Source organism: Ranitomeya variabilis, chromosome 4 (genome assembly GCF_051348905.1).
Source record: "Ranitomeya variabilis isolate aRanVar5 chromosome 4, aRanVar5.hap1, whole genome shotgun sequence".
Classification (NCBI taxonomy): Eukaryota; Metazoa; Chordata; class Amphibia; order Anura; family Dendrobatidae; genus Ranitomeya; species Ranitomeya variabilis.
In genome coordinates, this window is record NC_135235.1 from 746,030,894 (window position 1) to 746,055,468 (window position 24,575).

At 43.7% G+C, this 24,575-nt stretch overlaps 2 protein-coding genes across 2 annotated transcripts in view; one reads left to right on the forward strand and one right to left on the reverse strand.

Moving 5' to 3' along the window:
- Positions 1-24,575, forward strand: part of LOC143768074 (uncharacterized) — an 804,664-nt gene that overhangs the window by 699,578 nt on the left and 80,511 nt on the right. The window lies entirely within an intron of this gene.
- LOC143768079 (uncharacterized) overlaps positions 504-24,575 on the reverse strand; it is a 52,031-nt gene continuing 27,959 nt past the window's right edge. The window contains exons 3-7 of the mRNA XM_077256768.1: positions 23,072-23,248; positions 22,866-22,989; positions 22,685-22,782; positions 22,396-22,486; positions 504-6,307 (exon numbers count right to left, since the gene is read on the reverse strand). Coding sequence (XP_077112883.1) covers positions 5,448-6,307; positions 22,396-22,486; positions 22,685-22,782; positions 22,866-22,989; positions 23,072-23,248 — 1,350 coding nt within the window. The 3' untranslated portion in view covers positions 504-5,447. The remainder of the gene's footprint in view (positions 6,308-22,395; positions 22,487-22,684; positions 22,783-22,865; positions 22,990-23,071; positions 23,249-24,575) is intronic.

Genomic DNA, 24,575 nt, shown 5'->3' on the forward strand with positions numbered 1-24,575 from the left:
GGGGCCACTTGATTTGATTAAGGACTGTTGGGAGGACGACCCAAGAACTACTGGAGTCTCAGTGGTCGAATATGTACTGCGGCTCAGAGAGAGAATGCAAAAACTGAGCAACCTAGCCCATGAGAACGTGACGCAGGCCCAAATCAACAAGAAGGTCTAGTATGACCGTAATGCCAGACTGAGGGTGTACGAGGAGGGACAGAAGGTTTGGGTATTGGTCCCTGTTACAGAATAAATTGCAGGCCGCATGGGAGGGACCATACACTGAACACAAGCGGCTGAATGATGTTAATTATGTGGTGACACTAGATGAGCATGTGAATATGCTGAAGGCTCATCATGCCAGGGAGACCTGTGTCCTACCTGGCTGTAGCCTGCCTGAAGAGGGGGAGGCTGATCTGTTACTAGATGTGGGGGCCGGGACTCAGTACATGGAATCTCTGGAGTCAGAAGAGTTTAACGCTGAGCTATCCCACAGGCAGAGGTCTGAGCTGATGGGGGCGCTCAGTGAGTTCACGTAAGTCTTCACAGGGCAGCCTGGGAGGACACACTTAGCAGCTCACCATGTGGACACTGGTACTAACCCCCAGTACGGCAGTCTGCATACCGTGTGTTCTTCTATATGGGTTTAATGTGTTTTTCTACTTATAGATATGTATAGGTTGCTGGTGTTATGGCATAGATGTGATGGAAACTGGAACTGGTCTGTAAGGGAGAAAGGATTCCTGAATTTTCGCCAGGAACATAGAGGTTCTACACGCGGTGTTGGCTCTTCTGCTATAAAGCACAGCCTTCAGGAAACAAGAATGGACTATATCTTTGATTGGATCATTTATTTGGTCTACATTTTGGCACTGATTATGGTCACATACTGTACTGTTTAGTTAAAATATTTTATATGATTATTTGGTACTAGATGGTGGCCCGATTCTAACGCATCGGGTATTCTAGAATATGCTATTGCCCAGCAACGTAGTATATTGCCCAGCCACGTAGTATATTGCCCAGTCACATAGTATACAGCACAGAGCCTCGTAGTATACAGCACAGACACGTAGTATATTGGCCAGTCACGTAGTATGCACCATAACCCTATTAAAAAAAATAATTAAAATAAAAAAGTTACATACTCACCCTCCGTTGGCGCCCGGATCGAAGCGCTGGTTACCGATGCTCCTCGCACTCTGGTCTGAAGAGTGCATTGCGGTCTCGCAAGATGATGACGTAGCAGTCTCGTGAGACCGCTACGTCATCTCGCGAGATCGCAGCATGGATCGGTTACCGGAGTGTCGCGAGCGGGAAAAGCCTGTTGTCGATCCAGGGGCCAACGGAGGGTGAGTATGTAACTATTTTTTATTATTTTTAACATTAGATCGTTTTACTATTCATGCTGCAAAGGCAGCATGAATAGTAAAAAGTTGGTCACACAGGGTTAATAGCAGCGTTAACCGCGTGCGTTACACCGCGGTCAACGCTGCCATTAGCCCTGTGTGAGCGTTGACTGGAGGGGAGTACGGAGCGGTCACTGACTGCGGGGAGGAAGAAGTGGCCATTTTTCTGCCGGACTGTGCCCGTCGCTGATTGGTCGTGGCTGTTTTGCCACAACCAATCAGCGACTTGGATTCCATGACAGACAGACAGAAGGACAGAAAGACGGAAGTGACCCTTAGGCAATTATATAGTAGATATTGCCAAGAGTGAATACATATGTATTTACTAGATGTTGGTCCGATTCTAACGCATCGGGTATTCTAGAATATGCTATTGCCCAGCCACGTAGTATATTGCCCAGCCACACAGTATATTGCCCAGCCACATAGTATACTGCCCAGTCACATAGTATATTGCCCAGCCACGTAGTATGCACCATATCCCTGTTAAAAAAAACAATTAAAATAAAAAATAGTTACTCACCTTCCGCAGCCTCCAGATCGAAGCGGCCGGTTACCGATGCTCCTCGCGCGCTCCGTTCTGAAGAGTGCATTGCGGTCTCACGAGATGATGATGTAGCGGTCTCGCGAGACCGCACGTCATCATCTCGCAAGATCGCAGCATGGACCGGTTACGGCGTCGCGAGTGGGAAAGGCCTGTTGTGGATCCGACGGACGGTGAGTATATAACGATTTTTTTATTTTCAACATTAGATATTTTTACTATTGACGCCGCATAGGCAGCATCAATAGTAAAACGTTGGTGACTCAGGGTTAATAGCAGCGTTAACCGACCGCGGCATAGCGCGGTCGGTTAACGTTGCCATTAACCCTGTGTGAGCGCTGACTGGAGGGGAGTATGGAGGGGGCACTGACTGCGGGGAGTAAGGAGTGGCCATTTTCTTCCGGACTGTGCCCGTCGCTGATTGGTCGTGGCTGTTTTGCCGCGACCAATCAGCAACTTGGATTTCCATGACAGACAGAGGCCGCGACCAATGAATATCCGTGATAGACAGATAGACAGACAGAAAGATGGAAGTGACCCTTAGACAATTATATAGTAGATTATTTTCTTACATGCGCATGCAAGTGCACATGGCGTCCTTAGAATACGGACAATAGCAATACGTTTTTAGATTTTACTATTGACATTATTAATGGGTCATCTGGGTATATTCTTTGTGCATCCCACGTCTTTTACCCATGTTTTCATAATTCATTCTTTTTCCGTTTTCACACACTATTCTTTTCTTTTGTGGTCATTTCATTTATTTTTTCAATTTCTTCCATTATTATTTTTTCCACAGGCATTACACTCTTTTATTCCTTATTTTTCTCTTATTATTTTTACCCAAATATACACCTTTCAATCCGAGATAATGGTTAGTGGGCTTAATCACCCCTTCTTCTATGGTCTGATAATAGTCTATTCACTTCACATTATACAAATAGCCATTTTTCATACCATTAGTCCTCCTGTTTTACGGCGTAATTCCACATTTTCCCTCTTTCCAGGTCTAGTGCGCATGCCTGGAATTGGCCCAGTCTGGGTCTTCCTGATGCGTTCCACAGGAGTGGCGGGCTGTCCCTGTTGCTAAACAGCAGTGGATGGCGTGCGCTCCAGTAGCGCAGGAGGAAGTACCCACTTTTAAGACAGTCCTGTTTTCACGCATACGCCGGTCATAACCCGGCACTTTTACTAGGCGGCGCTCCATATTGGCCGTCAGCTGAAATTTATACTCACGCCGGATCTAGGTAAGGCCGCGTCTCCTGACAAAGAAGTTGTGAAACGCGCGTAGCAGCGGCAGGCCTGGGGAATCCTAACCTACTAGATGTTATTGTAAGTGTTTCTCTATTGCCCCTTATGTTGCCACTTTATTAGATTGTGACTTGTTTACACGCCGGGTTGCCCGATTCTGGGCTCTAATTTTATTCCTGTTAGGAGACTATAGGATTAATACTCGCGTACACGTATTCCATTTTGGTACGGTCCAGCACTTTATTCGGAGTCTTCTTTCAGTGTCAGACACTATCATGTTTTCTCTTTGTCAATATGGGGAACAAATTGAATTCCCCATACGGGATCATACGATTTTGACCCCTCGTGGTGTAAAGGGGCAAAACTGATAGGACACATATTCATGTGCTCCTTGTGGCTAATTAATTAGTCACTTTAGGTGGCGACTTTGTACTATATTAACTTTGGACTCCCCTTGTCTTGCCTGCTTAGTGAGTGTGCTCTGTTCTCTGTATTTTAATCTAGTGGTGCATTATTTTTTTGTAATAAAATACAGCATTTTTTTTGTATCTAAAAATACTCGTTGACCCTTCTTGTCTGAAGTGACGCCTTAGGGTAATCATTGAATATATATATATATTTTTATTTAATGCCGTTCAGCATGTAGTAAAATTGATAAGGCAGTTTTATTCTTCGGGTCAGTACGATTACAGCGATACCTCATTTATATTTTTTTATGTTTTAGTGGTTTTACACAATAAAATCTATTTTATACAAAAAAGAATCGCTTTATTATGAGAGCTATAACTTTTATTTTTCTGCTGACGGACCCGTATGGCGGCTTGTTCTTTGCAAGACAAGATGACATTTTCAGCTGTACAATTTTTATGTAGATTGCTTTTGTTTATCGCATATTTTTCCACCTTTTCTTCAGCAATATGATAACGCATAGTTTTTTGCCTTGATTTTTTTTTGTTTGTTTTTATGGTGTTCACTGAAGGGGAGAGTGGGACAGTTTTATAGGGACTAGTGGGACAGTCAGGTCGTTCCAGAAGCGGCGATACCAAATATGTGTACTTTTTATTTTATTTTAAACATAAATAAATGTATTTATTGGATTAATATTTTTTCTTTTTTTTTTGTTCTTTATTTTATGATTTAAAAAAAATATTTTTACAATTTATTAACTTTTTTATACTCTTTTACATTGTCCCCTGATGGGACATCAACTGTATAATGACAGATCGCTGATCTAGCTGATCACTGCGCCATATCTATATAGCGGATTACGGGAACACAGCTTCTGCGGCGCCGTGTATATACAGCGCAAGTCGGGAAGTGGTTAAACGATGCTGTCTACAAATGAACAATGAGCCAAGTTGTGCCCTTTCAAATACCTGTCTTTTCCTACACAGACAATAGGAGATATTCCTTCTAGTACAGACCATTTGCTAACCCCACTCTAAAGGTACCGTCACACTCAGCGACGCTGCAGCGATCTAGACAACGATGCCGGACGTAAAGCAGAGCAGTGACGTCACCGCTGCGCCCTGCTTTATGGCCAGCCGGCGCTGACACAGTGCAGGGAAGCAGAACGCCGGGGGACGCGACAGACATCGGAATGTAAGTATGCAGTGTTTGGTTTTTTTACATTTACACTGGTAACCAGGGTAAATATCGGGTTACTAAGCGCGGCCCTGCGCTTAGTAACCCGATGTTTACCCTGGTTACCAGTGAAGACATCGCTGAATCGGCATCACAAACGCCGATTCAGCGATGTCTGCGGGAGATCCAGCGACGAAATAAGGTGCTGGCCTTCTAGCTCCGACCAACGATGTCACAGCAGGGTCCTGATCGCTGCTGCGTGTCAAACACAACGATATCGCTATCCAGGACGCTGCAATGTCACGGATCGCTAGCGATATCGTTGTTAAGTTGTTCAGTGTGAAGGTACCTTAAGCTGAGAATCCAGGAGCTAAGGTACCAGGATTGACACCTACCTCCAGCAAAAGCCCCTTTGTGCTTACAATATTGGCATATCCAGTTTCACCCTTTTGTCAACTAAATGTAACTCTACTGCCTGATTGATTTCCCTTATTGATTATTTATTTCCTTCCCACTCTACATGAGTTTTTAGATGATGAAGGAGATATGATTCCCAAGAATAAAATTTCCACATAAAAAAATAGTTTCTACCCTGTATGAGTTCTTTGATGATTAACAAGATTTGAACTTGAACTAAAACATTTCCCACATTCTGGACATGAATATGGCTTCTCTCATGTGTGAATTCTTTGATGTATAAGAAGATTTGGTTTCTGAGAAAAACGTTTCCCACATTCTGGACATGGATATGGTTTCTCCCCTGTGTGATATCTTTGGTGTCTAAGAAGAAATGATTTGTAGTCAAAACTTTTCCCGCATTCTTGACATAAATGTGGCTTCACCCCTGTGTGATTTCTCTGATGTATACGGAAATGTGATTTCCGGTTAAAAGATTTCCCACATTCTGAACATGAAAATAGCTTTTCCTCTGTGTGAATTTGATGATGCGTAAGGAAATGTGATTTCTGTTTGAAACATCTCCCACATTCTGGACATGAATATGGCTTCTCTCCTGTGTGAATTCTTTGATGTTTAAGAAGATCTGATCTATGCATAAAACATTTCCCACATTCTGAACATGAATATGGCTTCTCCCCTGTGTGACTTCTGTAATGTGTAAGCAAGTGTGACTTACGGCTAAAACATTTCCCACATTCTGAACATGAAAATGGCTTTTCTCCTGTGTGAATTCTCTCATGTACAAGCAATTTAGATTTCTGTTTAAAACATTTCCCACATTCTGAACATGAAAATGGCTTTTCTCCTGTGTGAATTCTCTCATGTATAAGCAATTTAGATTTATGTATAAAATATTTCCCACATTCTGAACAGGAAAATGGTTTCTTCTCTGTGGGAATTATTTGATGTTCAACATAACTTTTTCCGCTTTCATTTTGCTTAATAGTCTGTGATGAATCCAAATAACTGACTGATTGGAAAGGCTCCGATGACTGGTTTTTACTCTGAAGGGCTGGAGGTAGAGCTGGAATAATGGCATGCTTTTCATAGGTATTCGGTTTGACACCACATTCATCTGCCAAGAATAAAGCTGATTTTATTATTTTTTAATATCAATGCCTTATATTTTATATAATTTCTAGATACATAATTCTATACAACTCAAAAGTATAATGACACTATGACCTAAGACAGTGGTGAGCCACCTGTTCACATATCCCATGGTACTGAACCTCTAAAGTACAATCGACAAACATAATACACAAATGTAGAAAATGTTGAAGCAATAAAGGGAGGATTAAAAGTAAACTTTATTATGTTACAATCGATAGCAACAGATAAAAATATACACCATAAAAACATGTAAGATTCTTAAAGGGGTATTCCCAGCTCTGATCATCTATCCCAATATGTAGTAGGTGTAATAATAATATGTCCAATTAAAATGTAGTATAATTCTTCTGACTCGCTGTGTTGCTCACCCCATGTGCAGGGCATTGCATTAGCTTAGGTGTCCATGGTTACTACCACTCATATAGTGACTGTTAGTTGCTAGTGGTCATACCCATGGATGTCTAAGCTACTGTAATGCCCTGGATATGGGTTACGTGACAGAGAATAAGGAAAACTATACCATATTTCTAATTGGAGGTATTTGCTATTATTAATACACATACTATATTTTGGGATAGGATTTTGGAAATGGGAATACCCCCCTTAAGGCCTCCTTCACATGTCAGTGTCTCTGGTATGTGGTAACCGTTTTCATATGTACCGGAGACACTTAAACACGTAGACCCATTCAAGTGAATGGATCTGCGCACATGTCAGTGTGTTTCCACGGACTGTGTGTCTGTGGGCAAGGCACGCTGACAAACTGTTTTTTAGCAGCAGCCCGGGCCACAAAACATTTAGCACATGTGCACACTGATGACACACAGATAACATCCGTGTGTCATCAGTGTGACACATACCGGCACCTGGGAATCAGCGGTACTGTTCGTGCTGATCCCGGACTCCGGGTGTTGAAGACAGCTCACATCATTATACCCTGCTCTGCCTGTGATCAGCATGAACAGGGGACATTGTTGAGAGCTGTCTACATAGAGTAAAATTAAGTATAAAATAAAAAAAATCACATTATACTCACCTTAACACCTAATCCAATGAAGCCTTTGTCCTCTGTAAATTAAAAAATGAAGAAACAACAATATCACCTCACCTGTCCAAAGTTGAAAGAATCCAAAGTGTCCCACGCTGTAATCCATCTGTGTGACATTTGCTCATCAGCATGAGTGGTGATGCGAGGCGACCACTCACGTTGAAAAACTGGATTCTTTCAACTTTGGACAGGTGAGAGATATTGTTGTCTCTTATTTTTGTTTGTTTACAGGGGACAATGGCTTCATGGGATTAGGTGTTAAGGGCTTGTACCCATTACCGTGAAACAAAATGGTTCCAATTTCGGTCAAGAAAAGTAGGACTAGTGTCATGCAAGTGCCATGCGATTTTCATGTGCGTACAATCTGATTTTTCACACTTAGCATCGAATTGACATACGAATGCCATGTGATTGCTATCCGATAGCAATATGATTTTAACATGACCTTTGACAGAGTAATTTTCTGTCATTTACACATATCTTCCACAGAAATATATATATATATATATATATATATATATATATATATATATATATATTTTATACACACACACACGCACACACATACATATATAGATAGATTGATTGATGACAAGCCGGCAATTCATCAGCGACGTACAGTAAAATCACAGCAGGACCGGACATAATAGAACAGAGAGAATAGATAGATTACATACAGTATATACACATGGAATAGATCGATATAAAGATGTCAGTCACATATAATTAGTACAATGCGTTTGCAGTTTACTGTACATGTATTTAATTAAATGATTATTTTTCTGAAAACATTGCATGGGCTTAATTTTCATAACCAGCAGAGGGAAAGTTGACAGTTGTGGCCTGATGTTTATAACCTGGGGAGGGGGTAAAACCCATAGAGTTTCCCAGGCTATTAATATCACCTCTCAGTTGTATACTTAGCCTTTACTGTTTATTGTAATGGGGGACCCCTCCAAAAAATGACGTAGGGTAACTCTATAATTAACCTCTTAACCCCGGAGGTATTTTCATTTTTGAGTTGTCGTTTTTCGCTTCCCTTCTTCCTAGAGCCATAACTTTTTTATTTTTACCATGTCGTGTACTAGAAAATGGGAAAAAATTCCAGGTGCAGTGAAATTACAAAAATAGTGCAATCCCACACTTGTTTTCTGTTTGGCTTTTTTACTAGGTTTACTAAATGATAAAACTGACCTGCCATTATGATTATCCAGGTCATTACGAGTTCATAGACACCAAAGAGATCTAGTTTTTTTTTTTAATCTAAAAATAGAATTATTCTTACCGTTAATTCGGTTTCTAGTAACCCACCACGACAGCACACCTGGAGGATGTTACCCCTTTCCTAATAGGGACAGGAAATGACCAAGAGGTTAAATAACCCCTCCCTCATCCTCCCCCTCAGTGTTATTATAAAGGACCACAGGAGAAGGAATGCTTCAAATTAAATTTATTCTTTCCAGAACGTATATTAAGCAAAGGGAGGGATTACTCCTGCTGTCGTGGTGGGTTACTAGAAACCGAATTAACGGTAAGAATAATTCTATTTTCTCTAGTAACCCCCCACGACAGCACACCTGGAGCAGTACCCAAGAGTAATATTTAGGGAGGGACTATAGCTCTAAGGACTTTTTCTCCGAAGGCTAAGTCTTCTTTTGACATCAGGTCTAGCCTGTAATGTCTGGAAAACATGTGGACCGAAGACCACGTAGCAGCTCTGCATATTTGCTCAATGGAAGCACTGGCTTTCTCGGCCCAGGAGACAGCTGTTGCCCTAGAAGAATGAGCTGTGAATTTTCTGGCAGTGGGAGGCCTTGAATCTGATAAGCCTCGAAAATTGCTCTCTTGATCCAATTTGCAATTTTAGATTTGGAAGTCTTCTTCCCCTTATTCTGGCCAAGAAGATGAATAAACAGATTCTGATCCTTTCTAATCTTCTCTGAAGCTTGAAGATAATAACGTACCATTCTCCGAACATCCAAAGTATGAAACTGTTCCTCTTCTTCATTCTTTGCTTCCTGATAAAAGGAGGGGAGAATTATCTCCTGCGACTTGTGGAAATCAGAGACGACCTTTGGGAGAAAGGATGGATCCAATCGCAGGATAAGCCTGTCCTGTAGAATCTTCATGTAGGGCTCATTGATTGACAGGGCTTGTAGTTCACCAACTCTTCTGGCTGTAGTTATAGCTACCAGAAAGGTGGTCTCCCAGGCGAGTCTATCCATACTTATTGATGACAAGGGCTCAAAGGGTGGAAGTGTAAGTCCCTTTAGGACTATATTGAGGTCCCAGGATGGGACTATATTTATGGGTCTTGGAGATATGCGGGATGCTGCCGTCATAAATCTTCTTATCCATCTATGGTCGGCTAAGGATTGGTCAAAATACGAGCTCAGGGCTGCCACCTGTACCTTGAGGGTGCTGGGTCTAAGACCTTTTTCCAGCCCATCCTGTAAAAAATCCAGGATCCTGGATAGGTTTGGCCTGCCTGGGTTAGGCCGTTCAGGAGCACTCCATGTGATGAAGGTCTTCCAAATCTTTTGGTAGATTGAATTGGTTACTGCCTTTGGGCTTTTTTGTAACGTTTTAATGACATTCTTCGATAGCCCCTTGGCCTTTAGAATTGAGAATTCAGAAGCCAAGCATTCAGGTGTAATCTCTCGGGATCTGGATGGGGTATTGGCCCTTGGTAAAGAAGGTCTCTGACCGGAGGGAGTGCTATCGGTCCATCTATTTTTAGGCTGATGAGAGTCCCGAACCAGCTTCTTTTGGGCCAAAATGGAGCCACCAAGATTACCTTGACCTTCTCTGCTCTTATCTTCTGTAGGACCTTTCGTAGAATTGGTAATGGAGGAAATGCATACGCCAGTGTAAATGTCCATGGCTGGACCAATGCGTCCACACCTAGCCCCGGATTGGTTGGATCTAGCGAAAATAACTGGTTCACTTTTGTGTTTTGACCGTTTGCAAATAGGTCTACTTCTGGCTGTCCCCGCCTTCTGGCCAGTATCTGAAAGACCTCCGGGTCTAGGCTCCATTCCCCTGGATGGATCTTTGTCCTGCTCAGGAAGTCGGCCTGTATATTTATTTCTCCTCTAAGGCTGGTTTCACACTTGCGTTTTGATCTGCAGCGTTTTTTTAAAAAAACGCAGGTGGTGAAAAAACGCATGTAAACGCATGCAAATGCTGCATTTTTAGACGCATGCGTTTTTGCATGCTGTAAAAAAAACGTGGCGTTTTGCCACGTTTACATGCGTTTTTTCCTGCGTTTGCCAATCATCAAAATCAACAAGAAAACCCACTATAAATAGAAATAGCTAGGGTTAGGGTTAGGATCCCTAGGGTTAGGCCTAACCCTAACCGTACCCCTAACCCTACCCCTAACCCTAGGGATCCAAACCCTAACCCTACCCCTAACCCTAGGGATCCTAACCCTACCCCTAACCCTAGGGATCCTAACCCTACCTGTTGTGAATCCGCTTTTGGGCTCCCCTGGTGGTTGCTGGTGGTACTGGTGACTTGTGTGTCTTTTCTGTCTCAGTTCACCTGCTCCCATCAGTGTTTGGGAGTTTCCTATTTAGCCTTGCTCTCCAGTCATTTCCTTGCCGGTCATCATTGTAACCAGAGCCTTCGGTTGCATGTTCCTGCTACTAGTCTGCTGATCAGCTAAGTGGACTTTGTCCTTTTGTTTTGTATCTTTTGTCCAGTTTGCAGTTTTGTTATTCTCTGTAGCTGGAAGCTCTTGTGGGCTGAAATTGCCACTCCTGTGTCATGAGTTGACACAGGAGTCTTAAAGTAATTTCAGGATGGTTTTTTGATAGGGTTTTCAGTTGACCGTGAAGTCCTCTTTTGTATCCTTCTGCTATCTAGTAAGTGGACCTCTCTTTGCTAAATCTACCTTCATACTGTGTATGTCTTTTCCTCTAAACTCACCGTCATTACATGTGGGGGGCTGCTATCATCTTTTGGGGTATTTCCCTAGAGGTAAGCCAGGTCTGTTCCTTCCTCTACCAGGGGTAGTTAGTCCTCCGGCTGGCGCGTGGCATCTAGGGTTAATCAGGTATGCTCCCTGGCTACTATTAGTTGTGTGGTAGATTTAGCTCACGGTCAGCTCGAGATTCCATCACCCAGAGCTCGTCCGTTATTTTTGTGTTTTGATGTTTCCCTGCCATTGGGAATCATGACACCTACCCCTAACCCTACCCCTAGAGATCCTAACCCTACCCCTAACCCTACCCCTAACCCTAGGGATCCTAACCCTAACCCTAGGGATCCTAACCCTACCCCTAACCCTACCCCTAACCCTAGCTATTTCTATTTATAGTGGTTTAGGGGTAGGGTTAGGATCCCTAGGGTAAGGGGTAGGGTTAGCGGTAGGGTTAGGATCCCTAGGGTTAGGGGTGAGGTTAGGGGTAGGGTTAGGGTTTGAATCCCTTTATCACCTTGATGATGGGGGGTGGCTTTTCTGTTTTTTTTTCTATAAAAACGCATGTGTTTTTAACGCAAACAAACGCATGTGCTTAAAAATGCATGCGTTTACATAGACAGCAATACGTTTTTTTGCCGCAAAAAAAGCATGCATTTTTTGCGGCAAAAAAAACGCCTCTAGAAATTACTACATGTTGCATTTCTGCAATCAAACGCAAGCAGAGAAAAAAACGCATGCGTCGACAAACGCGGCAAAACGCATGCACAAAAAAACGCATGCGTTTTTAATGTTAAACATAGGGAAAAAAACGCATGCGTTTTTTTGGGTAAAAACGCTGCAGATCAAAACGCAAGTGTGAAACCAGCCATATATGTAGGGCAGATAGAGAGAGAACATGTTCTTCGGCCCACGAAAATATTCTGGCTGATATTGCTTTTAGATCGTGTCTTGTGCTTCCCTGATGGCGAAGGTGGGCAACTGTTGTTACGTTGTCCGAGTATATCTTTATGTGGGAATTCTGAACAAGAGCTACTGCTGCTTTGAGGACCTCCTCTACCGCCTTTAGTTCTCTGAAGTTAGAGGATCGTTGGCTTATTTCGATTGGCCAGTCCCCCTGGAATATATGTTGATCTACCGTAGCTCCCCAACCTTTGCCGCTGGCATCTACTGTTATAGTCACCGCTGGTGTCCTGAAACCAGGGAACTCCTCTGACTAAGTTCTCCTTTTGTAACCACCATGTCAACGAGGACTTTACGTGCGGTGGTATTTGGATGTTTTTGTCTAGAGAATCTGGGGATCCATCCCAGATTGACAGAATATGAGTCTGGAGTATTCTGGTGTGGGCTTGTGCCCATGCCACCATCTGGATGCATGATGTCATGGTCCCGAGAACCGACATGGCCCATCTCAGAGATACTCTCTTCTTGTCCCGCAACATTCTTATCTTTGATGTGAGCAGGGTCCGTTTTTGCTCGGGTAAAAAAGATGTTTGGTTGTGAGAGTCTAACAGGACTCCTAAGAAGATCTTTGTTGTTGATGGAACCATATCGGATTTTTTGGGGTTTACCACCCAACCTAGAGACGACAAGACCTGGACTGTTGTTTGAAGATGTTCCTGTAGCATTGGAACTGTGGGAGCTACTACCAGGAGGTCGTCGAGGTACGGGATTATGCATATATGTCGACCTCTGATGTAGGCCATTAACTCGGACATGATCTTTGTAAAGATCCTTGGGGCTGAAGATAGACCAAACGGGAGGACATGGAATTGAAAGTGGTCTATCTCTTTTCCTCTGGCGACTGGGAACCTTAGAAACTTCCGATAAGTTGGATGAATTGGGATGTGATAATATGCATCCTGTAGATCTATAGTCGCCATGAAGAAATCTTGTCCTATTAAGGGCACTGTCGATCTGACGGATCCCATCCTGAATCTTCTGTAGGTTACATATTGATTCAGAGGTCTCAGATTGATTATTATCCGATGAGTTCCATTTGGTTTCTTTATCATAAATAGGTTGGAATAATGACCCTTGTTCTTCTCGTTCTCCGGGACTGTGGAGATCACATTGTTGGCTAAGAGATCTTGTACTCCCGCTATCAATGTAGATTGTAGCTTTGGTGTCGACAATCTTGTTGTCTTTAACCTCTTTTGGGGATATGATACAAACTCTATCGTCATCCCCTCTCTGACCAACGTTAAGGCCCATTGATCTACACAGATCTTTTGCCAGTATGGGAGGAAGTTCGAGATTCGACCCCCCACTATGGTGGCGTCATTGCTTTCTTGGTTTTGGGTCTGGGAGAGAAAAAGATTCCTGTCTTTTCCCCCTTTTGGATAACTCCAATGTCCCGTTTTGCCTTTTCCCCTATATTGAGGAGTATGCTCTTGCTGAGTGCGAAAAGGCCTTTTTCTAGGGTTCCTGGGTTCTGGTAAGGTTTTCTTTTTGTCTGAAGCCTTCTCCAGCAGATCATCCAGGGCCGGTCCAAACATATACTTCCCTTTGAAGGTAATAGAACACAACCTCATCTTAGAGGTCATATCACCAGACCAGGACTTTAGCCAAAGTGCTCGTCTTACTGAATTTGATAATGCCGATGATCTCGCTGTTACCCTCACTGCTTCTGCGGAGGCATCCGCTAAGAAGCCTGTTGCTTTTTGGAAGATAGGTAAGGAGGCTAGAATATCCTCTCTGGGGGTACCTGAGGACAAGTGCGCTTCTAATTGCCCCAGCCAGCGATGCATTGACCTAGTCACACAGGTAGATACGGAGTTGATATTCAGTAAGGATGTTGACGTTTCCCACGACTTTCTTAGTAGTCCGTCCATCTTACGTTCCAGAGCATCTCTCAATTGGGAAGCATCCTCAAATGGTAGCGTGGTCATCTTGGCTACCCTAGCAATCTGGACGTCCACTTTTGGAACCTCCGACCAGCATGAAGCTGTCTCGTCATCTACCGGAAATCTGTCCTTAATCTCCGCTGGAGTAGTCAGCCTTTTTTCTGGGGATTCCCACTCTTCTAGAACTAAATCACGGATATTCTTATGAATGGGAAACACCTGTTCTTTTTTAGAACGAAGCCCCCCGAACATCTCTTCCTGTACTGATTGAGCCGTCTTCTCTTCCTCAATTTCCATAGTCTTCCTTACTGCTGTAAGGAGTTCTTCTATGTCAGTCGAAGAGAAGTAATATCTCTCTTGCTGGAAAGTTTCAGAGTCCAGAGATAATTCACCCTCCTCTGGGGGTTCGTCCGACGTCTCTCCTTGAGAGTCCTCCTGCCCTTCATCCTGTGGATTAAGTCTCCTTTTCTTACCCTCAGGAGGAGCACTAGGAGAGGGTGTAGGTTGGGAAAGAGTGGCCAGCGAGGTTTTAATCTCATGCTGAATTAAGCCTTTGATCTCTTCCATCAGAGATGGCTGCTCTTCCCTGATAATCTTTTCTGTGCACTCTTTGCACAATGGTTTCTTGTATGAAGAGGACAGCTTCTTCATACAAACTGCACATTTGCGGGTAGCTTTATATTTGCTTCCTGATGCGGGTTCCTTGTCCCCCTAAAAAAGAAGGGGAGAAGGAATCATAAGATTATAACCCGCATCAGGGAGTGGACACCCTGGGCCAGACTACTCACTGGGGCCAGGATGGTGCTGGGATCTGCAGATGCAGAGCGCGAGGAAGCGGACATCTCCATGGTCTTCACCACACAGTGGTCCTACCTGAGATGTCTTCCTGTCCGGGGCCTAATATAGGCGACCGGACTACAGCACCTGTCCTCATGGATAGAGGACCTCCTCCTTCGATGTCCGGATGTACGTGGGAGGGAGCACCGCCGACATAATCCACGCCGTTCACCTTGTGTTCCAGCCTGGAACACAAAAGGACCTTCCACCTCACTGAAGCCGGCCGGCGTCTGACGTCACATCCTGCCGCCGGCTTCAGACCAGAAGTCCTCACACGCGCACACGGAGGAGGAGAAGGACTGGAGAGCTCAGCGAGGCCTCCAGCCGAAGAATGCCCCAGACTTTGCCTAGAAGGTGCGGAATGGTGGCAAAAAAGTCCCGAGTCAGATCCCAGCTGCCCAGCAAAATTGCTCATATCCCTCCGTGACCGCTGCCAGCACAGTACACCTGGGATGACCTCTTCATCCCAAGTAGGGACAGGAAAAAACACTGAGGGGGAGGATGAGGGAGGGGTTATTTAACCTCTTGGTCATTTCCTGTCCCTATCAGGAAAGGGGTAACATCCTCCAGGTGTGCTGTCGTGGGGGGTTACTAGAGAAATATAAATAAGCAACTAAGGGCGCAGCACACAGTCTCGAGTCTCTGCAGCAAATAAAGGGACAATACCACACTATTTGTCCAGTATAAAACGATTTGTAAAAGAGAAATTTATATTTGTGCTAAGAAACTGAGAACGCTTAGAAAAAAAAATCCAACCTAATATGGGAATGAAACTATGCAATATAAAAGGAAGGGAAAACCTTGATACTCAGATAAAACCAAAAAAGAAAATATCAAATTACTTCTCTGAAAAGGATAGGGGCGTACGAATGATGGTCCCAACTGAGAGCAGTTCTTATGGTGTGTAGGTCCTCTTGTTTGAACGTGGTTCAATGTCCACCACGGTATGGCATCATAACCAGAGTCCAGAGCAAGGGAAAAAAAGAAAAATTATACCCAAGAAGTTGGGGCGCCATTCCGGCTGGTAACAGATGCCCCTCTGGGAAATATCAAGCTGCCACGTGCAGTAGATGCTTGCACGGGATCTATAGTAAAGCCGGCAAGGTGCAGAGGAGCTGCAGGACCTTGCGTGACGTCACGGGATGAATCACGTGACTGGCTATGGAGCGCACAATGAACCAAAATCCAACTAGTTTCGGAATACACGGACTCCTTCGTCAGGGATGGTCCGGTGAGCAGAATGGGCGCTTATATATCATGCAGCTGGTAGGAGTCTTGTATTATGTATTGAAAGCGAACAATTCTATTTCGCTATTCAAGCCATTCTGGCGGTTTGGCTATGCCGTTTAGCGATCAGGTCAATCCATGTGAGCGGTCATGTGAGCGCGACAACCCAGTCATCTGTTTAGATGATGTAGGTACGTCGCTCCACTGCAGTCCGCTTGCCATCATCCTGCCGGGTCCGTGATCCGCGCATGCGCTCCTGTGTCTGTAAGGTAATGCAGGGATATAAATACATATTCCGATGGACGTAATTGCAATGGGCCAGGTCTGAATGCTATCAAAAAATCTAATGTGAAACTATTTATCCCCTACGGGAGCGATCCTTATCTTCAGGATCTTTGGTGCCACACATATATCTTTTTTATAGCATCACAAATCCCAATACATTCATCTACATCATATTTAGTTCTTACACCCGCTTTAAATTCTAGCTCACTGCTATTAGTCTAGTTTATTTATTAACATATTTTTTTCTTTCTTATTTTTCATTCTTTTTTTCTTATTTTTTTTTTCCCTATTTAGTTTCGCATTAGATTTTTTGATAGCATTCAGACCTGGCCCATTGCAATTACGTCCATCGGCATATGTATTTATATCCCTGCATTACCTTACAGACACTTAGGAGAAGAGCGCATGCGCAGATCACGGACCGGCAGGATGATGGCAAGCGGACTGCAGTGGAGCGACATACCTACATCATCTAAACAGATGACTGGGTCGTTGCGCTCACATGACCGCAACCTGTCTCCACCTTCAGCATAGGTCTGTTTGATCTGCGCATGCGCCGCATACTCCAGCTCCTGCATTGTTTACATTCCTTTAGCGGTACCATGGATACATCATTACTTTATGTAATCACGGCAGTCTCCAGAAGTGACGATACATCGGGTCCTCCCTTATCACACCATGACCAATTAGCGCATCATTCACTGTTATTTAAACTGGCCTTCTCTCTGCCTAGACACGCCACCCAAGGAAGCATTGCGAAACGCGCGTAGAGGCAGAGGGACTCCAGGGATCTCCACACGGCCGACATTAGGTAATGTGTTATTCATACCTTACTTGTTTTACCGGTATCATTGCATTCAAACTTATCTGACATTCTATCAGGAGTACACTTCCTACTAAGTGTTTCCCCAGTGAAAACCAAGCATGCTTATGCAGCTCGTATTTAGTTTAACACATGGGGCATGATTGAGAATCCTCCTTTTGTGGTATATCAGTAGCTAATGTAAATAAGTTGTTGTAATGAATTATCGCTGCAGCTATTCTTATGTATTCACTTTATGTGCGGCCACTGGTTTGGAGTATCCAATGGCACTTAAGTCCCTCTATATTTGGATCTAGCACCTTTTTCTTACTGAATGTATTTTAACCTTTATGTCAATAAAAAATTAACTTTATTTAACCCCTTCCCGACATTTGACGTACTATCCCGTCGAGGTGGGGTGGGCCCGTATGACCACCGACGGGACAGTACGTCATACGCGATCGGCCGCGCTCACGGGGGGAGCGCGGCCGATCGTGGCCGGGTGTCGGCTGCATATCGCAGCTGACATCCGGCACTATGTGCCAGGAGTGGTCACGGACCGCCCCCGGCACATTAACCCCCGGCACACCGCGATCAAACATGATCGCAGTGTACCGGCGGTATAGGGAAGCATCGCGCAGGGAGGGGGCTCCCTGCGGGCTTCCCTGAGACCCCCAGAGCAACGCGATGTGATCGCGTTGCTCCGAGGGTCTCCTACCTCCTTCCTCGCTGCAGGTCCCGGATCCAAGATGGCCGCGGCATCCGGGTCCTGCAGGGAGAAAGGTGTCTTACCGAGCGCCTGCTCAGAGCAGACGCTGGTAAGCCTGCACCGATGTAAGTGAGATCGGTGATCTGACAGAGTGCTATGCAAACTGTCAGATCACCGATCTGTGATGTCCCCCCCTGGGACAAAGTAAAAAAGTTACAAAAAAATTTTCCACATGTGTAAAAAAAAAAAAAAAAAATCCTAAATAAATAGTAATAATAAAAAAAAAAATATTATTCCCATAAATACATTTCTTTATCTAAATAAAAAAAACAAAACAATAAAAGTACACATATTTAGTATCGCCGCGTCCATAACGACCCAACCTATAAAACTGCCCCACTAGTTAACCCCTTCAGTAAACACCGTAAGAAAAAAAAAAAAAGAGGCAAAAAACAACGCTTTATTACCATACTGCCGAACAAAAAGTGGAATAACACGCGATCAAAAAGACGGATATAAATAACCATGGTACCGCTGAAAACGTCATCTTGTCCCGCAAAAAACGAGCCACCACACGGCATCATCAGCAAAAAAATAAAAAAGTTATAGTCCTCAGAATAAAGCGATGCCAAAATAATTATTATTTCTATAAAATAGTTTTTATCGTATAAAAGCACCAAAACATAAAAAAATGATATAAATGAGGTATCGCTGTAATCGTACTGACCCGAAGAATAAAACTGCTTTATCAATTTTACCAAACGCAGAACGGTATAAACGCCTCTCCCAAAAGAAATTCATGAATAGCTGGTTTTTGGTCATTCTGCCTCACAAAAATCGGAATAAAAAGCGATCAAAAACGGTCACGTGTCCAAAAATGTTAGCAATAAAAACGTCAACTCGTCCCGCAAAAAACAAGACCTCACATGACTCACATGTGGACCAAAATATGGAAAAATTATAGGTCTCAAAATGTGGAGACGCAAAAACTTTTTTGCTATAAAAAGCGTCTTTTAGTGTGTGACAGCTGCCAATCATAAAAATCCGATATAAAAAACGCTATAAAAGTAAATCAAACCCCCCTTCATCACCTCCTTAGTTAGGGAAAAATAATAAAATTAAAAAAATGTATTTATTTCCATTTTCCCATTAGGGCTAGGGTTAGGGTTAGGGTTAAAGTTAGGGTTAGGGCTAGGGTTAGGGCTAGGGTTAGGGTTGGAGGTAAAGTTAGGGTTAGGGTTTGGATTACATTTACGGTTGGGATTAGGGTTGGGATTAGAATTATGGGTGTGTCAGGGTTAGGGGTGTGGTTAGGGTTACCGTTGGGATTAGGGTTAGGGGTGTTTTTGGGTTAGGGTTTCAGGTAGAATTGGGGAGTTTCCACTGTTCAGGCAGATCAGGGGCTCTCCAAACGCGACATGGTGTCCAATCTCAATTCCAGCCAATTCTACTTTGAAAAAGTAAAACAGTGCTCCTTCCCTTCCGAGCTCTCCCGTGCGTCCAAAAAGGGGTTTACCCCAATATATGGGTTATCAGCGTACTCGGGACAAATTGAACAACAACTTCTGGGGTCCAAGTTCTCTTGTTATCCTTGGGAAAATAAAAATTTGGGGGGCTAAAAATCATTTTTGTGGGAAAAAAAATATGTTTTATTTTCACGGCTCTGCGTTGTAAACTGTAGTGAAACATTTGGGGGTTCAAAGTTCTCACAACACATCTAGATAAGTTCCTTGGGAGGTCTAGTTTCCAATATGGGGTCACTTGTGGGGGGTTTGTACTGTTTGGGTACATCAGGGGCTCTGCAAATGCAACGTGACGCCTGCAGACCAATCCATTTAAGTCTGCATTCCAAATGGCACTCCTTCCCTTCCGAGCTCTGTCATGCGCCCAAACAGTGGTTCCCCCCCACATAGGGGGTATCAGCGTACTCAGGACAAATTGGACAACAACTTTTGGGGTCTATTTTATCCTGTTACCCTTGTGAAAATACAAAACTGGGGGCTAAAAAATCATTTTTGTGAAAAAAAAAAAGAATTTTTATTTTCACGGCTTTGCATTATAAACTGTAGTGAAACACTTGGGGGTTCAAAGTTCTCACAACACATCTAGATAAGTTCCTTGGGAGGTCTAGTTTCCAATATGGGGTCACTTGTGGGGGGTTTGTACTGTTTGGGTACATCAGGGGCTCTGCAAATGCAACGTGATGCCTGCAGACCAATCCATTTAAGTCTGCATTCCAAATGGCGCTCCTTCCCTTCCGAGCTCTTTCATGCGCCCAAACAGTGGTTCCCCCCACATAGGGGGTATCAGCGTACTCAGGACAAATTGCACAACAACTTTTAGGGTTCAATTTATTCTGTTACCCTTGTAAAAATACAAAGCTGGGGGCTAAAAAATCATTTTTGTGAAAAAAAAAGAATTTTTATTTTCACGGCTTTGCGTTATAAACTGTAGTGAAACACTTGGGGGTTCAAAGTTCTCACAACACATCTAGATAAGTTCCTTGGGAGGTCTAGTTTCCAATATGGGGTCACTTGTGGGGAGTTTGTACTGTTTGGGTACATCAGGGGCTCTGCAAATGCAACGTGACGCCTGCAGACAAATCCATTTAAGTCTGCATTCCAAATGGTGCTCCTTCCCTTCCGAGCTCTGTCATGCGCCCAAACAGTGGTTCCCCCCCATATATGGGGTATCAGCGTACTCAGGACAAATTGGAGAACAACTTTTGGGGTCCAGTTTATTCTGTTACCCTTGTAAAAATACAAAAGCTGGGGGTTAAAAAATCATTTTTGTGAAAAAAAAAAGAATTTTTATTTTCACGGCTCTGCGTTATAATCTGTAGTGAAACACTTGGGGGTTCAAAGCTCTCAAAACACATCTAGATAAGTTCCTTAGGGGGTCTAATTTCCAAAATGGTGTCACTTGTGGGGGGTTTCAATGTTTAGGCACATCAGGGGCTCTCTAAACGCAACATGGCGTCCCATCTCAATTCCAGTCAATTTTGCATTGAAAAGTCAAATGGCGCTCCTTCCCTTCCAAGCTCTGCCATGCGCCCAAACAGTGGTTTATCCCCACATATAGGGTATCAGCGTACTCAGGACAAATTGCACAACATGTTTTGGGGTCCAATTTCTTCTCTTACCCTTGGGAAAATAAAAAATTGGGGGCGAAAAGATCATTTTTGTGAAAAAATGTGATTTTTTATTTTTACGGCTCTGCATTATAAACTTCTGTGAAGCACTTGGTGGGCCAAAGTGCTCACCACACATCTAGATAAGTTCCTTAGGGGGTCTACTTTCCAAAATGGTGTCACTTGTAGGGGGTTTCAATGTTTAGGCACATCAGGGGCTCTCCAAACGCAACATGGCGTCCCATCTCAATTCCTGTCAATTTTGCATTGAAAAGTCAAATGGCGCTCCTTTCCTTCCGAGCTCTGCCATGCGCCCAAACAGTGGTTTACTCCCACATATGGGGTATCAGTGTACTCAGGACAAATTGTGCAACAACGTTGGGGGTCCATTTTCTCCTGTTACCCTTGGTAAAATAAAACAAATTGGAGCTGAAATAAATTTTGTGTGAAAAAAAATTAAATTATTATTTAAACATTCCAAAAATTCCTGTGAAACACCTGAAGGGTTAATAAACTTCTTGAATGTGGTTTTGAGCACCTTGAGGGGTGCAGTTTTTAGAATGGTGTCACACTTGGGTATTTTCTATCATATAGACCCCTCAAAATGACTTCAAATGAGATGTGGTCCCTAAAAAAAAATGGTGTTGTAAAAATGAGAAATTTCTGGTCAACTTTTAATCCTTATAACTCCCTAACAAAAAAAAATGTTGGTTCTAAAATTGTGCTGATGTAAAGTAGATATGTGGGAAATGTTACTTATTGAGTATTTTGCGTGACATATGTCTGTGATTTAAGGGCATAAAAATTCAAGGTTGGAAAATTGCGAAATTTTCAAAATTTTCGCCAAATTTCCGTTTTTTTCACAAATAAACGCAAGTTATATCGAATAAATTTTACCAATAGCATGAAGTACAATATGTCACGAGAAAACAATGTCAGAATCGCCAAGATCCGTTGAAGCGTTCCAGAGTTATAACCTCATAAAGGGACAGTGGTCAGAATTGTAAAAATTGGCCCGGTCATTAACGTGCAAACCACCCTTGGGGGTGAAGGGGTTAAAGTACCACTTTATTTGGGATCAATTAATTGTGGTCGCCATAACCATGAAATATATTCCTCGTTAGTGGTACACCACCCCTTTTCATTTAAGGGCGTTGTTATTTAGGGGCAACTTTTTGTAAATTAACCATATAATTACAGTAGAATCTGTGACTTCTCTGCATTTAGTGGTTACTACTCACCTGGGTAGTCATATGTAGGAATCTCCTCTTTACACCGCTCATCACCCCTCACATATGTCTCTGTAGTATTAATATGGGTCAGATCTTCACCCTGAAACAAATATTGTAAAAGTCACAGACAGATGGAGAAGTCACATCTATGATCAGCTCTAATCCTGCCATCTCCACCGTTCTCATTACACAAGTATAAAACATATAATACTGGGGGATAAAACAAGACTGAGCACAAGACCTTCACAACCATCTACACATCATAGGGGAGATCTCCTGACACCTTCTCTCCATCTACCTGATGATCGTGAGGAACATTGGGATCTTCTTGTTTACAGTCCTGTGGAAGAAGAGGACGGGGACATCTCTCTGGTGTTGTCATCTTACTGGATAGATCTGGAGGAAACACATACAGGGACTGAATTCATTCATTACATACAGATAATTATAGGCCGTATGTATTTAGTCCTGTCTATTACCTGGAGATGTGAGGGGCTGGGGAACCTCCATCATGACGTCCTTGTACAGATCTTTGTGTCCTTCTAAATACTCCCACTCCTCCATGGAGAAATAGACAGCGCCATCCTGACACCTTATAGGAACCTGACACATACAATGATACCGTCATCCCCCGATCCCTTCATAGTGTTACTGTATAATGTCCCAGCATTCCCAGCAGTGTCACCTCTCCAGTCAGCAGCTCAACCATCTTGTAGGTGAGTTCTAGGATCTTCTGGTCATTGATGTCCTCCTGTATCAGGTGAGGTGTAGGCCCCATGATTGGGCTCAGGGGTCTTCCCCATCCCTCACACACCAGGTCCGGACAGCGCTCACTAGAGGTCTTCTTCACTACTGTGTAATGCTGGTTATGGAGAGACAAATTAATAAATCTCACTACAGACATTTCCAGAGTCCTCACCTCTCCATCTTCTGTCCATCTGTTATTCCCATAGTAATTCTGTTGTAAAAAGAAGCCATGATATATCTGGAGAACTCTTGCAGGAGCTGCATTGAGGAGGAGAGGCTGCCATCTGCTGGCCAGCTAAAATCAAGTGGAACCAAAGTTTACTGGAAAGTTTGCAGAGGGAGTGACCTTGTGTGCTTGACTGGATCAGGTGACCCACAGGAAAGACTTTGCTGGTATAAAAGCCTTGCGCGCCCATCCACAAGAATATTTGGCACCAAGGAAGGGAGCGGGGCAGACATGCACCAGAGACACCACTGAGACCAGCGTGGCAGGCCTCAGAGGGGAGTCTATGCCACCCTGATGTCAGTAACCATCCGGCAAGCTCTGGATTTCCCAGAAGATATCCCCAAGAATGGCTTACACTGGTCACAGCCAGAAGGTGCGCCCTGCGCTGGTCAAGTCTCCGATGCCCAACTATGCCTGTCAAGAGCTGAAGCCCAGTCCTCTCCGCCTTGCACCTGAGAGACATCGGCTGGTGGTCAAGGAGAGAAGACCCATGCAGAGACTGCAACAGGAGAGGCACGCCTGTGATTGAGGAGGAACAGCGTGAGTAAGCAGGGCTGTCACTTCCAGCTATCATCAACAGTAATGGGGGTAGGCTGGGACTAGGAGTACAGGTCGGGAGGCAGCCGGTTACCCCTGCTAGAACCAGAGCTTTGAGTGAGAACTCACGTGGTGACTCCCAAGACTGGGTACATCACCTTTGTAAAAAGGACACTAACGTTAACTAGTGAAAGACTTCCTTGTTTATTCTAAACCTGTTGTTATTCCCTCTACTGTTAAATTGCATAGCTACTAACACTAATTGTTTAAAAGTTACTGTTGTATATAAATAGCATCGTATCATCCCTTGGCATCCAGACAACCGCATTACTTTTGGTGTATTCGGCAGGATGCAACATTAAGATACAGAGATGGCGGACCACTCTGTGACCAAGCCCGGCAAGGGAAATATAACCTTGGGGGCTATGCTCAGCAACCTTCCGAAGTTCACAGGGAGCAGCGTGTCACTGTGGGACTGGGCAGAGATGCTGAAAAGCATGCTATGCATGTATCCCCTGACCCCTTCCATTCAGGCCAAGTTTACCCTCCTGACCCTTGATGGGGAGGACTGGCAGACGTTATGTACCGCCCACCTAGGGATCGTGAGACTGTGGAAAAGATGATAAAAATTTTGGAGGATATGCATGGTGACACCACGGACCTAAGGCACCTCCGCAAG